Source organism: Rhinolophus sinicus, chromosome 12, assembly GCF_057876585.1.
Source record: "Rhinolophus sinicus isolate RSI-liver-muscle chromosome 12, RSI-T2T, whole genome shotgun sequence".
Classification (NCBI taxonomy): domain Eukaryota; kingdom Metazoa; phylum Chordata; class Mammalia; order Chiroptera; family Rhinolophidae; genus Rhinolophus; species Rhinolophus sinicus.
In genome coordinates, this window is record NC_142512.1 from 21,652,951 (window position 1) to 21,669,957 (window position 17,007).

Here is a 17,007-nt window from a genome sequence, read left to right on the forward strand (position 1 = left end):
TCCTCCAGGAGCTAACCCACCAATCAGGAAGCTGCGATTTAGTAAATACCCAGAACATTCATAGCTGAAATGAAACCTAAGCCATCAACGTTGGGGCTAGTTATACACCCTTTACATTCTAGCTACTCTAGAAATCTCTTACACTAACAGGAAACTCTGGGACTTAGAATCTAATAATGACAGTGCATAAGGCCACATTTAGTTAGCTGGGCACAATAAAAGAGACCGATAAAAACCAGTCTTCTCACAAATAAGTCTTTGTAAGTACCAAACTACCTTAATTTTCTGTTCTAACCTTATAACCTAATTAGCAATAACATTTCATTCAATTTCCTCCAGAATGGAAAATTCTTACCTAGAGAATACTTCTTTTCCTGGTGCTGGGGATACCAAATATAAAGCACTATTTTCTGCACTTGTCTAAACCGAGGGGTAACCATCACGATCACTGCCCTCCAGGATAATGGAGATATCTAAGTAGCTCGTTTTCCACAGAAGTAAAGATCTCTAAGCTTTTTGGGAAAAGTGTGTTGGTGATACTTTTGGACTTCTAATAAATCCCCTAAAGGCAGAAGGAAATGACTGGCTCATGAAAACAAATGGAAAACTTTCAGAAAGTTGCTTAAAATGGGTCCCACCTCTATGGATGAGAAACATTTTTATGATGTTTGCTGGTACTATAGTACCTAGGGTATTTATTTCTCAAAGATACAAAGAAAATGCTACAGAAAAACAACTAATTCCGTTGACAAGTCAGATTCTTTTTCCATTCCAGATCTTGATTTCTCACCCCAAAATACACTGATGATAGATTTGAGTTCTCCTCCAGTGGCTACGTCAGACTGGCAAGCTCAAGACCCATGTATTTCTCTAGAATCTGAGTTATCTGAACACCACTTATTCCAGTTGCTTTACCTTTTCTTTTATATATGGGGTGCCAAAACAATGTATACATGACTTGTATTCATCTTTTGTTATCAGTATATATTGAGTATTACAATTTTAATAGTTTTTTCCTTTCTTAAAATGTGTATACATTTTTTTTGGCACCCTCCGTATTCTTTTCAGGAGCAAACTAAGACCCTTATTTAATATATAGGTTTTGAACAACCCCTTAAATTGTACTTAAGCTTTTCTGTATGGCAGCTTCTTATATCCAGATATGGTAGTTTTATAGGTAAGTCTGTTAAACTCTATTTTCTAAAGAAATTGAACAGTGAAGTGGATACTGTCAACAGTACCCAACATTAGGTTATATATAATGATTTTTATCACTAGGATCAATTTTTAAGATGTAAACTTTAAAAAATTAAACTTTGAATATATAGTGGAGAAATAAATTTAAATGTTGATCACAGCATATATAATTTCTAATATATCAGTGAACAATTCTTTGTAGAAAGAGCATTAAAGAAATGATTCCATTGTTGGTCAAGTGTTCGAATTACAAAGAATTATAAAGAATACAAAGATATATAATAGTTAAAGTGATCTTTTAAAATGTGATCAATCAAATCTTAATACTCCCTTGCTCACAACCTTCATATAGCTTTCCATTACATTTTGGAGAGAATAAAATCCAAAGTGCTTGTCAGGTGGCCATGGTCAGGCTCTTTCTCTCTCTTTGACCTTGTCTCGTACTTGCTCCTCCTGATCATGCCATCCTTTCAACATGCCACACTGTTCCCACCTCAGATGCTTTATTATGCTCGTTGTCCCTTTTCCCAGAACACTCTTCCCCAGTATCTTGCTCCCTCATTTCACTTGGGTCACCCTTCCAGTGCTATCCCCTCAGAGAACACTTGAGCACTGCTCTGCTTCATGATTATTCTCTATCCCTAACTTGCTTTAATTTTGCTTTCTTTTTTTTTTTAAAAATAAATGTTATTGGGGAATATTGGGGAACAGTGTGTTTCTCCAGGGCCCATCAGCTCCAAGTTGTTGTCCTTCAATCTAGTTGTGGACGGCGCAGCTCACTGGCTCATGTGGGAATCGAACCGGCAACCCAGTCGTTCAGAGCTCGTGCTCTAACCAACTGAGCCACCTGGCCGCCCAGTTTAATTTTTCTTCATAGAACTTATCATTACTTGGGATTATATTTATTTGTACACTTATTTATTTTCTGTCATGTGGAAGTTTCACAAAGGCAGGAACTAACTTTGCCTTTACTGCTGTACCCCCAGTATCCCAGCACACCACCCCCGTCATAACGGTTAGCACTCACTGAATGCTCCCTGTGTGTCAGGTCTTATGTTCCGCTTTAGTACTTTATTTAATCTGCACAACAATCCTCAGAACAGTTTAACTTGCCCAAGATTTAACAGATGGTAGGTGGCAGAGCTAGGATTTGAACCCACCAATTTGATTCTACAGCCTGAGCTCATCATTGTTATGTTCTTTTCATGCAAGTCATACTGTTAAAATTTATGAATAAAAAATACTTAGAAATGATCCTAAGAAAATATGTGTAGCAATAAATTAGCTACAAAGGCAGACAATGAAAATATCATGAATGGCTTCCCAAAGCTACATTTTAATCAGCTTCTGATGTTCTCTGCCATATTTAAACATTTTAGCCCAATAATGTAGGTTAGAAACGTTTCTAAATGTTCAGATTGAAAGAAACCAACACTCAAAATTTATATTCTAAATACAAAGCATAAGTTACCTTACTTAAGTCACCAAATACATTTTCAAGTCAGACTCACTCAGTTAGAAAGAACAGAGGTTCTCTAACAACTGAAGTTCATACCTGTGCAAACTGTTGCAGCAGGGTCTGCTGCTATGCATCGGTGCCTGTAATAAAGTCAACACACCCGCTAAGAGCTCCGAAGTTATAAAATGAATCTCTCTGTAATCTTCAACTTCATAAATTTCTGAATTTTAAGTGAACTTGAATTTGCTAAAAGCAGTTCAGACAGTACAATGAAGAAGCCCAAAGACATGTGTGCAAAATGGTTTTTCCTTGAAATTTGTAATAGAATTGAAAGCTTCTAAAGCTTAAGGTGATATCATACCTGCTGAATGGGACTCTGTGCCTGAAACAGTATTCTTCGTCCTAGTAGTTCTGCAAAGATGCATCCGACAGACCAGATGTCAATAGCATTGCTGTAATGACGGCTGCCCATCAGGATTTCCGGAGCCCGATAATACTGAGTAACAACTTCCTGAGTCATATGACGAGATTCATCTAATTCTTCCACTCTGGCCAATCCAAAATCACAAATCTAAATAGAAAAGATTATCGACATATTGTCAAGCAGACAAATGGAGAAGCAAAACAAAACTGCAAAAAACCAAAATCTTGATAGACCTCTGAACTTTCAAGTTTTCAATGGTGCAGGTAGAGAATATTTGTGTCAATATGTAATTTGATCTTATTTGGATGAGAGGGAAGAAAAGTCTCAAACTTCCACATTTCTATATAAAGTGATGTATTATAAAATATGCTTCTCACCTTTAATCTGTTTTTAATTGACAACTAAACCAAAAAAAACCAAAACAAACTCAAAACAGCTAAATGCGTATTTCTAGGTTTCTAAAACCCAAGATATCTATTTTCAAGGCTGGTTCATCGAGAAAGATACTTAAAAAAAAAAAAAAGTGTATGTTGAAGACCTCTTAAGCTATGTTCACTATCTTTATGGAATATATGTTAATAAAATTTCTTTAAAGCTATGGGTTTCAAACAGTCCTGCTGAATTCAGTTCTGAGGAGATACTTCAGGAGCTCCATAAACACTGTACCAAAACTTCACCTGTATCAGCTATCTGTTTAAAATATTAACTCACATTCAAATATGTGAATATGTCAAAACGTAGCACACTGTAGAATACAAGTGCTACTAGGTTCATTCATTTCTTCACGCCATAAATATTTAATTGAACACTTGTATGTTTTAGACAGTATGCTAGAAGCTGAAGACATAACAGTAAATGAGAAAGACTAATTTATATGCAGATGTAAGAATAAATCTTTTTTTGCTATTTGTGTTTAACTGAAAAGACTGCTGAGATTGCAAGGTGAGCTGTTAGTAAATAGCTACAGCAACATTTGCTTATTTTCAGGAATTAAAATTTTCTTCATATCGGGCAACCAAAACACTGGGAGCATTGAAGATGAGATAAGAGAGTAATGGCCATGGAAGCTCCAGTGTTCTCAATGATTAACTTTATGAATCAATATTCTAAGTGACAAAATAACATTTTTTATCTGTTTTCTAGTAACTAAGTTGAGGTCCCAACATAAGATTTTATTTGGAAAAAAAATGGGTCTGGCAACTTACAAAAGTTTGAAAACCACTGCTTTAAAGAAAACAAGTTTTACCACTAATTTTTGTCAATCTTCTCAGACTTTAGTTTACTATGTCTGGTCACATTAAATGAATTCATGATTGTATGTGGAGATATTAAAATCCTCTCAAGGGCTAGAGTTCAACAACACATTATATTTTACAATGTATTACTTGGCCATGAATTTTTAGCATATCTTTTAAAAGAAAATAAGACCAAAGAAAACAACTTACACCCACTTTCCTATATCTTATGAGTGTGTATGTGTATATATGTATGTATATCTGTGTGTGTGTATATATATATACACACACATATTACACACACACACACACACACACACACACACACATTATATTATGTAAAATACCACCCACCCAACTAAAAATGTTTCTGTTATAAAGCAAGTCCTTTGTTAAAAACATCAGTCTGAGCAGGAGCCATTTTTTGGCAAGTTACATGGAAGACAAGCTACACTCAAAGTAAAAAGCTTGTATGATTAGATAACTAAAAAAAAATACTGAGATTCCCAGCAAAATTATCCATTTTGTGCATAATGAGAAACAAAATATATTCACAATATGAAAGGATACTAATGTAAAGGAAATGTCTTATCATAATTATTTTCGATGAATTTGTACATTTGAGAAGAGAGCAATGTTGTAGCCTGGCGCTCTACTGCGGCATTTAAAAGTTGGCCACTAAGACGAGTCAAAGGGGCAGAGCAAAATTTCAATTTGTTCTGATCTGTGTGTTGTTTATTCATGAACGACATTTTCCTTTAGTTATTCATGTAGCCAGAGGTACCAATACCATAACAGACGATTTGGAAAATGGACTTCAAGCAGTTAATGGCATCAAGCATGACAAGTTCTACATAAAGTGCTTTGTGAAGTTCTCCAACCAGAAACTGAAATCAGAAAAAATTGGCTTGAATTGTCATAAAACTGATTTGGTCTCAGTGGGACAAAGAATTCCTGCCTATAAGGTTTTTAGTTTTTTAAAAATTTAAATAGGTTATGGGGATAGGTTGCATCTTTCAAAAGTGGTAAGGTAGCGTGGGAATGAACTCAATGAAGGAATATTTACATCAGTGGATTCTGGGGACAATTAGTTTCTCCGTGGAAACAAAAGACTGAACTACAATATTAGTTGTTTTCAGGTAAAATATGAAAAATAGGTTTTTAATCTTTTAGAGTTAAAACAGGAACAAAATTCTTGAAGCAATATAGAGACTTTTTATTCAAAGCAGCATAACATATCAGCTTTTAAAGAAAACTAGCCCACAGTTTAAAGAAAGCACTTAAAATAAAAAATTAAATTCATTTATATATTTGGTTTTAATGTTTAGTCTAACTGCCAACGAGCTAATAACCAGTCTGATTACTTTTATTTTTAATTAATTATTCATTTTAATTTGAAAATTATACTACTTGACATACAATATTATATTAGCTTTGGGTGTACAATGTAGCGATTCAACAATTATGTATCTTGTGAAGTGATCACCATGATAAGTCTAGTAACCATCTGCCACCATGCAAAGTTATTAAGGTACTATTGACTATATTCCCTATGCTGTACATTAGGTCCTCATGATATTTTTTTTAGAAAATTTTTATGAGTTTATTTGAGTCCAACTGATGACAACTGACGGGGAGCAGGATCTCAAATGCTCTCCTCATGATTTATTTTATAACTGGAAGTTTGTACCTCTTAATACCCTTCACCTTTATTTCCCCACCCCCCACTGATTACTTTTAAAGTAGAAAACATTTTAAAAAGTTTTCCTTTTCAAATATATCAGTTAAAATGTTAAGATTTTTCATTTACGGTAGACTGAAACACCATGTAATACTGTAGCCACTCATAAAACAAGTGGAATTTTAATTTTCTCACACAGAGATGACACAGGAAGGCCCTTTTTTCTAATGTCTATGATGGGGAAAAATATGATGGACCTCTCACTATTAAGGAGTTCTGCTAATACATACCTCTATTAGAGGTGGGGAAATGCACATGTGTGGATTTTGCTATTTGTGAGTCACTCTAACAAAAAACAATGGGGTGGGGTTGGTACTGGAGGAAAAGTAAAATGGAAATGGATGACCTGAGATTTTGAAGCTATTAACTATATCCTGTAATCAATTCCCCTTCAGAGGAATAACTAAGGATTGACTAGTATATATTGTGGAAATACATTTGACCCCTTTCTGGCTTAGTATTTTCACTTTTAAATGTTTCCACTTCCCTACTTTTGCTACATCAGTCAAACAGCACATAAAAATGTTAATCGTGTAAAAACAGTCTTCTTAAAAGCAGTACTTCATTCTCATATAAATAGAAGCTAACCAGTCTTTCAAAATTTCTTCTGATATACACTTCCTTCAATAATGGAACAATCTGAAAAGAAATCGCCTCCTCTATTCTTGTTTCTAGTCACACTGTAATTCCAATTTCAGTGTTTCCAAACATATGAAAAATATCATGAAAAATCCACAAGCCAATACTACAAATTAGTTACTATGGTCATGACTAGTGATATTGCTAGAGAAAACTGGGTTCTTTAATTTTTGGTCAAGAAATGAAAACAAAATGAAAAACCTGCCTTGACATTCTGATTTTTTTCTTAGATATGTAAAAAAACCAAAAAGCTACCTTTAGAACACAATTGCTGTTCACAAGGAGATTCCCTGGCTTAATGTCTCGATGTAAAATGCCAGCTGAATGGAGATATTTCAAACCTGAAACAACAAACAGATTTAATTGCAGATATGTAATTCCTTTTACTCAATCAGTGATTTGGGGAAAACCAGAGAAACAGAATACAGGATTTAAAATTGTTCCTTAAATAACTGCATAATAAACATCCTTAAAAGCTTGACTGAGTATAATTTTGCTACCGTAAAATAGTGTCATCAAAGGTTTATACAATCTAGCGATAATGTCTATAATTAAAAAGATTCTTTAGGTTTAAGTACAGATAAGCTTTTCAGGCACTGGAGTTAAGGTTGACCATACCAATATCCTTGAATTACTCGTAAGTGAGGCTAGTGGAGCTTTTCTATTTATACTTTCAACCTGTGATCCTGAGCCTGCTCCAACAAAATAGTTCCTGTTAATCAACAGGGACTCTTTTTCCTGGGACAGGCATTCATTGATGTGACAGAATTCAGAAAATTGCCCAGGTTTATTGCTAGTATTCTCCACAACTGAGAATCAACATGGTAATTACTTTCAAAATACTTTCGACATCTTAAAAGACTGGGGGTGGGGGCTTTAGCTCTGCTAGATAAACGTCACAGCTTCAAGGCTGTCTTTTAAAGAAAATATAGCAATAAACCATCTTTTTTACAAATGTAAGAAAGATCTAATATCCAATATTTTCTCTCTACCCTCCACCCAATCACTAAATATCAACAATCTAAGGAAGGTGAACTTTCTAGTTTTTATGTATACGTGTTTTAATCCTTTTGGCAGATGCTTTTCAATTTTTATAAAGAATGTCTTAATCCTATGAACCTTGGGGAGGGGAATATCTTTCTATGTCAGAAAGCTGTTTCGGCTTTAAACAATTCTTCATTTGTACTAGCAAAATTCTGAAGGACGCACCCAATGTCCAGGAAGAACTCCAATGATGTCTGCCCAAATTGCTTCTCTATCAAGTCAGTACTCTTTAATGAGCCAGACTGGAGATTTAGCTGGCTGTGTCTATCAGTCTCATCCAGGCTTTGGCTTTAAGAACCATTCTGTTTTTCTAGAGTTGGACTCAGGTATGCCAGCCAACACTCTAACCAGGCCCACCTACTGCTGGCTTGAAGGAAGGACGACATGCACAGGAAACACAGTTCCTTTTCCACTTGGTGATCTCCTAAATCATCGCTGCTTGACAAACCATCTTGCTTATTTACCGCTGTAGATTAACCCACTCAACTGCCGAATGAATTAGACAGGGCCTTCTATTTCATCACTGAAAATAAGAACCATGTGGCCAACCTTAAAAGCCTCTAATTTAACATCAAGTACAGAGATTATTAAATATACCTTGGACAAAAGAAAAAAAGTCTTTAGGGAAGAAGAAAGCCTTGGAAGGTCAGATTAGTTAAAAGTTCAAATGAAAAGCAAAGCAAAACATTTCATTTATACAGCGACAGTACCTTTTTCTTCATCAAGAAAATCTTACCTCGCAAAATCTGATAAAGAAAAACTTTGACATGATCTGAGCTGAGTGGTTGAGGAGAGACGATAATTTTATGTAGGTCACTCTGCATCAATTCTGTGACAACATATCTTGAGGATAACGTTAAGGAGAGTTCAGAGAATTCTGCCCCTAATGCCCTCAAAGTAGGCACTAGGTATAAAGATTAACTTGCATTCTTAAGGCTGGAAAAAGCTTACGAAAAAACAAACAAACTTCTAGACAGTGTAATAGAGGTGAGAAGCCAGCCCTCAGAAGATGAAACACTGCCAAAATTAGAGCATATACTGTTTAAAAGTTAGTGGAGTAAACAACCAAGTGACTTCTCTATACTCCGTGTTACAAAAGGGAAAATAAGGGTAGTTTTAAATAAATCAGGCCAGGAAGAGTGTAAAGACCAAACAGTCTCAGGGTTTATTCAGACATATTATTGGAGGGTCCTCTGAGAGTTGGTGGTCTCACCCTCGGCCACCATGACACCAATGGAAAAGATGACAATTTACCTATCAACTGTGGCTCAATGTACTTTATAAAGTACGGTAGTCCGAAAAACATGTAAAATGGTTAGTTCAAATCCAAGTCTCTACAATCCTAATAATTCTTTTATTACTTAACTTTTTATATATTTTGCCCTTACTAAACTTTAAGTTTCCTATGCTTTGTACTGTGTTATACTCTCAGGGTTTTGCTCAATCAACCAACACATGGCAGATGAACTCTTGCAGAGGTAATGTCTTTTGCTATATCTAGAATAGGACAGAGTTAGGTCTTAGCCTGCCCGCAGTCAAGAACTACTCACTAAGTTTGGGTGAATTCTATGATTTAAGTGAAGTCGTGCACTGCTCAACAATGGAGATACTTTCTGAGAAATGCATCATGAGGCGATTTCATCGTGCGACTATCAGAGTGTATTTACACAAACCTAGATGGTACAGCCTCCTAGACCTAGGCTATGATAGTGTGTGTATATATATCCTATTACTCCTAGGCTACAAACCTGTACACCATGTTACTGTATTAAATACCGTAGGAAACTAACACTATGGTAAGTATTTGTATTCCTAAACATAGAAAACATACAGTAAAAATATGGTACATAAGATAAAGAACGGTACACTTGTATAGGGCACTTACCACGAATGGAGCTGGCAGGACGGGAAGTTGCTCTGGGTGAGTCAGTGAGTGAGCAGTGAGGGAGTGTGAAGGCCTAGGACATCACTGTATACGAAGACTACGTTAAATTTATAAAAAAATATTTTTTCTTCAATAACAAATTAACCTTAGCTTACTGTTCTTTTACTTTATAAACTGAAGTTTAAAAAAACACTTTTCAACTCTTTTGTAATAACATTTAGCTTAAGATACAAACACATTGTACAGCTGGACAAAAATTGTTTTTCTTTATATACTTGATAAGGTTTTTTCGTTTTTAAGATTTTTAATTTTTAAAAATCTTTTTTGTTAAAAATTAAGACACAGATACACACATTAGCCTACGTGCATAGGCTAATATGCCCATATAGGGTCAGGGTGAGGGTCATCAATATTTCTGTCTTTCACCTCCACATCTTATCCCACTGAAAGGTCTCCAGGGGCAATGACACGAATGGAGCTGTCATCTCTTAGGATAAAGGACCTGTCTGAGGCTCTTCTTGAGGAGGTTTCACGCTTTTCAGAAATATGTCTGTGGTGGTTTGCTTAGTTGCTTTTTTTCATCACAGATTTGCTTCTAAGCAGGTAATGTGCCATGAACACTGCTCTTTACTAGTGTATTTGCGCTGGCATTTTCCTCCACGATCAGCTTATCTAGAGTTTCCAAAAATTCTTCAGCTGCCTTCACATCAGCACTTGCAGACTCACCAATGACTTTCGTATTACATAGTGAACAACGACTCTCTAATCATTTAAACCACCCAGAGCTAGCAGTAAATTCAACATTGTAGTCAGGTCCAGCCTTTTCTTTCAACATCGCAAGCAAACTTTTTGCTCTGGCCGTGATCGTCATGGTGGTTAGAGGGATATGCTCTTGTGTCTGGTTTTCAATCCAGCTCATTAGAAGTTTCTCCACATCTGATATGGGACCTTCTCGCATTTTTGTTAGTCCAGTTGCCTTCAATGAAGCAGATCCTTCAACAGCTTCCATCACTTTGTTCTTGTTCTTGAAGATCGCAGCTATGGTGGAATGGGACATGCCTGACTGGTGAGCAATAATCACCACTCATTTTCCATCTTTACAATCCTTAATCACTTTTAATTTTGTTTCCAGGACAATCACTTGACATGGCCTCTCACTGGCAACTAGCAATGCATTTTGTACACTTAGGGGCCATGATGAATAAAACAACACAAGATTAAATCAAGCACAAGAGAAAATGATGCAACCAAAAACTGCGGTAAACATGAGAGGTATGAGGCCGCTACTGGCATAACACAGCATACTGTCTAACAGCAACTTTTTTTTTAACAAGTCGAAAGTACACTCTGAAAATATAGTAAATACATAAACCAGTATCACAGTTGTTTATCATCATTATCAAGAATCATGTGCTGTACGTAATTGTATTGTACTATGCTTTACCACGACTGGCAGTGCAGGTTGGTTTACACCAGAATCACCACAAACACGTGAGTAATGTGTTGTGCCACATTATGATGGTTATGATGTCACTAGACAATAGTTTTTCAGCTCCACTATAATCTTACAGGATGACTTGTCTTATATGTGGTCCACTGTTGACTGAAACATGTTACATGGCACATGACTGAATTAAAAGAAAATTCTATTGGTTCTATCAAAATTTAGCCATAGAATTTGACGTCTTAGCATGTCAGCTGTTACCACACTGGCCCAAGACCCCTACATTTCTAAAATACAGCAGTCAGAATAAATTTTTTACTGTTATGTTTTTATTTTGTCTATATATTGACAGTACTTTATTATTTAGAAAACATAATTTTTAAGGTTCTTACGCTCGTAGGGATGATTTTTTATCTAGGTTTTATTAATCAAATTCTCTCCAAAGAAATACATTCTACTTCATAATGAAGATTAGTGAGGAAATGAGATTTGGCATGTAGAACTTCTTCTTATAGGACAGTATAGAATGTTACAATCATTCTATAAAATGATACACGTCATCCAGGTTAGATTTAGTTTTGCTTCTTAACAGTTTAAAACTTTTTTCTTAAAAATTTTCAAACACACAGAAAACTTGAAAGAATTAAAGTGATCAAACACACGCACACACACACACCACCACCACCATCACCACCACCACCACCACCTAGATTCTACACTTAATATTTTGCCGTATTTGTTTTAGCACACATTTATCCATGGCTCTTCCCATTCATCAATTCATCTTATTTTGTGTATGCAATCCACAGAACAATCTTATAGAATAAAAGTCAGATTACATCCTTCTTCTGCAAAAGCTTCCCATTTCATTTAGAGTAAACATTTCATTTAGAGTTTACTTTTACAGAAAAAAAAGTAAAAGTCAAAGACCTAAAAAATGTCTGTACAGGGCCGTAATTGATTGGGCCTTCTTCTCTGACCTCCTCTCCTATCACTTCCTACCTTGTTATTATTTGAACACGCTAGATACCCTCTGCCCTTAGGTCTTTGCTCTAGCTGTTTCCTGCGCCTGGATTGTGCTTCCCCAGATATCTACTTGGTTAACTCTTTCACCTCCTCTGTGATTTTACTTGAATCTTATTTTTCAAATGAGGCCTACAGGACCACTCTAATACTGTGTCCTACACACCTTATCCAATTGCTACCCCCTTGCGCAGCTCTACTTTTTCTTTTAATACTTATCCTATGTAATTTACTTATTATGCTTATTGTTTGTCTCCCCCCCTGCTCCATGAGGGCAAAGGTTTTTGTCCGTTTCATTCACAAGTTTATCTCAAATTCTCAGAAACAATGCCTGCATATAGTAAGTCCCTGTAAATATCTGTTGAATGAATGAATTATTATTGAGCACCTACTAGGTACTAGTCACTCTACTAAGTATTTAAAATATATCATCTCATCTAATTTTCATGACAATCCTACAAAGTAGAAGTTCAATCTTCAATTACAAATGAGGAAATTTAGGCTAACAGAAGGCAAGTAACCTGCCTACGGTTACATAGCAGTGAAATTTAGATTTGACTACGTTTAAAATTGTTTCAATGGCCCCACACAATTTCAGATTTTATATTGTTATATTTTTAAAAACCGTAATAAAATATACTAAATGTTCACTGTATTCTTTATAGAATTTCAGTTAATAAATGCAGAAGCTATGATAGGTTAGGGGGAAAAAAATCGCTGTTTTTTAACCTCTATTATCATGCATGTAGGCGCCAATTATCAATGGCTGCTAAAACCACTTGAAAGGGATGAGATTGACATCACCTCAACCCACCACTTAATCTTAATAGCACTTAATGTGGGACAAGATATTATGTCCCTATGATATGCACACCACTGCTTAGAAAGTACTCATGTCTAAAAGAACCTTAATATAATCAATCCTCTAGCTCTAATGACCAGTTTACTAGAAATATGAGAAATAAAAACCCAAAAGTCACAATGAAGAAGTAATCCACCAAACACACAATGTTGATCATTCTTGGAAAAATCTCTCTAACAAATCAATGGGGAAAAAAGGTGTCTGATGGGAAGGGAAGGTAGAAATGAATGTTTTTAAGGTCCTTATCAGTTAGAAATGCATATTTAAGTATTTACAGGTAAAATAATGTGATGTTTGGAATCTACTTTAAAATACTCTAGCCCTCCTTTCCCTCCCTTCTCAATAAAAAAGGATAGAGAAAATGAGATTGGCAAAATGATTAATAATTGTTGAAGCTGGGTATCAGATATATGGTAGTTATTATACTATTGTCTCTACTCCTGTGTATTTTTGAAAATTTCCAAAATAGTTTAAAAAATATCCTTCATGGTAGAAAACTGGAGAAATGCAAAGAAGCCAAAGAATATAAACACTACTCAGAATCCTACCTCTTTGAATTAACCTATATATGTATAACATCTGCATGAAAATGTTGTGTGCATATATATGTATATTTAAAATTGGAATTATAATATACACATAGCTTTGCTACCTGTTCTCTTAACTTAAAATATAAGCATTATACCATTATTAAATATTCTAATAAAGCAAAATTTTTATGACTGTATAGTGTTCTAATGTATGGATATTACAATTCATTTAACCAATCTGTCATTGTTGAAAATCCAAGTTATCTTAATTTAAAAAAACTATTTTGAATAACCCTGAGATAAACATTATATACTGTGTTTCCCTGAAAGTAAGTCCGGGTCTTATATTAAGGTTTGCTCCAAAAGACGTATTAGGGCTTATGTTCAGGGGATGGCATCCTGAAAAATCATGCTAGGGCTTATTTTTCTGGTTAGGCCTTATTTTGGGGGAAACATGGTGTGTGTGTGTGTGTGTGTGTGTGTGTGTGTGTGTATGGCTTCATGTGAATCTAATTATTTTCCTAACAATATATTCCTTGAAGCGGAATTATGTGTCAAAGTAGATCATATATTACACACACACACACACATTCACACACACTGGGGGTGCCAAAAAAATGTACACATTTAAGAGATATCTATGTATTACTTTTCAAAATTGAATTAAATCATGGTAGCAATGTGTAGTATGATGTCTGCTCAAAAGATGGTGTTCATCCAACGGATGCCAGCGTCATTCATTGTATTATGATTTTAATACACTTTTTTGGCACCGTGTGTGTGTATACACACACACACACACACACACACTTTAAGAAAGGAAAAAACTGTATTAAAATTGTAATACTCAATATATACCAGTAACAAAAGATGAATACAAGTCATGTTTGACTTCTGCAATTACAAGAGGTGCTCAAAGTGGTTACCATCAGCATCCAGACACTTCTGATTAGTGAACTACTGCTTGAGCAATGTTGACCAAAGTGCCCACTTGTATACATTTTTTTGGCACCCCCATACACACACACACACACACACACACACACAGCGGGTGCCAAAAAATGTATACACATTTTAAGAAAGGAAAAAACTGTATTAATATATATCAATAAGAAAAGATGAATACAAGTCATGTTTGACTTCTGCAATTACAAGAGGTACTCAAAGTGGTTACCAACAGCATCCAGACACTTCTGATTACGGTGAACTACCTGCTTTAACAATGTTGACCAAAGGTTAACATCTCCTAAAATGTGTATACATTTTTTTTGGCACCCCCAGTATATATATATATATATATATATACCCCCCAAGTATGTGTGTGTATACATACATACATACACACACACACACTATATTCACTTAAAACATCTTGTGAACATCTTTCCATGGTATACAATTCTTATCATTTTAAGTGCTTATGTAATTTTACATAATATATCAAGATTTAAGCAATCCCCTACCACTGGACGCTTAGGTTATTATTGTTTGACAGTAATGTAGCTCTGTGGGAGGACTTAGAGCTTTATAGTTCTGTTTCATGAGGGATCCTCAATTATGTATAGATCCTCTCTCTTGGATTAATCCATTTCTCCAGAGGCCAGCCCTCCAAACTTCTGTTTTAGAAGGCACAGGCCAGGTTATCATGGTTCCGTATGAGTGGGAGAAGGAACCAAAGACACCGTAGCTCAGTTCATGCTGTCTCCAGAGAATAAAGCTTTAGTCTTCTGCAGGACAGAAGCTCTGAACATATTATTTCTTACACAGGCTTGCAACCAATCCTATGTTTAGGCCTACCTGCATCCCTACTTTTTGAGATACTTGATGTCTCTAACTCCTGAGCTGTTCTGATGTTCTGTAGCAAGAACCAACCTGTTTCTGGGTTCTCACTACTGCCAGCATAGGTTTCTACCTCTTTTAGTTTTTAACCCTTTACTGATATTTTAGGGGCACTGCAGGAAGGACTGAAAGATTTGTGTTCTATCAACTGTGTTTTCATGTTGAAAACTATTTCTATGTTTATTGGCTACATATATGTGAGAGTATGAGAGAGAGAAAAAGAGAGTAAGAGACAGAGAGAGAGAGAGAGTGAGAGAGAGAGAGAGAGAATTATTCTTGTCCTTTGCTCAATTTTTCTATTGGGGTGACAATTTTTACTTGTAAGAGTGCTTTACATATTAACCCTTAATGTCCTTATAAGATTAACGTAATCTTCAAATTATCAAGTTGAATTCATAGTGTTGATGCTTGAAAAACTTTGTTTTGATTTCTAAAAGGAAATAACTGAGACAAAAGCCCCCAAAACAAAGAATAAGTATGAAATAATATCATATGCTTTCTTCTAATAGTGACTACATTTTCAAAGAAAGGGAAAAAGGAAAACACTGGCTGGCATGGGACCTGTTCTAACCAGGTATTTTATAAACAATTACTCATTTCAGGAAAGAAAGTTCTTACATTTAGCATTATGAAACATATGATTTCCAGATCAGGGTGTTGTTGACCCTAAACCAGCTGGATTTGAATCGAGAATTCTGGACCATTGCTGACCCACAAAAATAATAATTTCATAGAGTTCAACCTAAAATAGAGCAAAGTATTACCAGATATCAAAAAATTGAAAAGCAATGTGTTCCAAATGAATATAGAGCATGATTTCAAATGGTACGTCAATTCTTCTATACTAAGACCACATACATATGTGCTTAATTTCTCTCACAAAATAATTTATTTCTCAAAATAGAAACCACCAGATAGTCCCTCTGCTAAACACAAATGACTAGATCACGTCACTGTCCTCAGGGTCTGTGAACTTGAAACACCTTTCATTCAACTTCGCGTTTTAATACTTAAGAAAGACGAGTTTAAGAGTGCTACTTTCATATCTCTGTTTCTTGAGATGACAGACTGGGTTAAAAAAGAATGGGGATTGGTTAGCAAACTCTTAATGGAACCAGAAAGTCCAGGGCAAAACCACAAAAAGCCCCTGTCGACCTTTACCATTTTGTTTATCTTTGTACAGAGATGGTTTCTCCTCCTCCAGTATCTTTTAAACATAAAAGACTGAACAATTTTAAATGTATGATTTTTACAAAGTAATTAGAACGGCCAATCCACAGGCATTACGTTTTGTCAAGCTTTAGTTTAGCAAAGTAAATTCTTCATTTTTCACTCCACAAGTAAAGCATTTTTTTTTCTTCACAGAAAACAAGCTAACAACCAGGCCGACCTTTTACAAATTTACTTGTCTGGAAAATACAATTCCTGAATTCGAAGATTTAACAATATAGGTACAGAAATTCAGAAGGAACACACACCACTTTATGAGAAGGTTTCTGCTTCGCTCTAGTACAAATCCCCTGAAGTCTCAATCCCCAGCATAATTTCTCCCAGATGTCTCAACTAGTTGCCATGCCAACTAAAGCAGCTTAAATTAAATGAGGGGCTGAAAAGGCACCTGCATCACTCCAGGTCTGTTGTGCATTAAATAAAGCTCTCTTGACAGGGACTCAGAGATGCCATTA

General features: G+C 35.4%; 1 protein-coding gene across 1 annotated transcript in view; it reads right to left on the reverse strand.

The window, feature by feature from the left end:
• Nucleotides 1–17,007, reverse strand: part of NLK (nemo like kinase) — a 143,213-nt gene that overhangs the window by 18,626 nt on the left and 107,580 nt on the right. The window contains exons 4-6 of the mRNA XM_019731400.3: nucleotides 8,476–8,582; nucleotides 6,951–7,036; nucleotides 3,018–3,227 (exon numbers count right to left, since the gene is read on the reverse strand). Coding sequence (XP_019586959.1) covers nucleotides 3,018–3,227; nucleotides 6,951–7,036; nucleotides 8,476–8,582 — 403 coding nt within the window. The remainder of the gene's footprint in view (nucleotides 1–3,017; nucleotides 3,228–6,950; nucleotides 7,037–8,475; nucleotides 8,583–17,007) is intronic.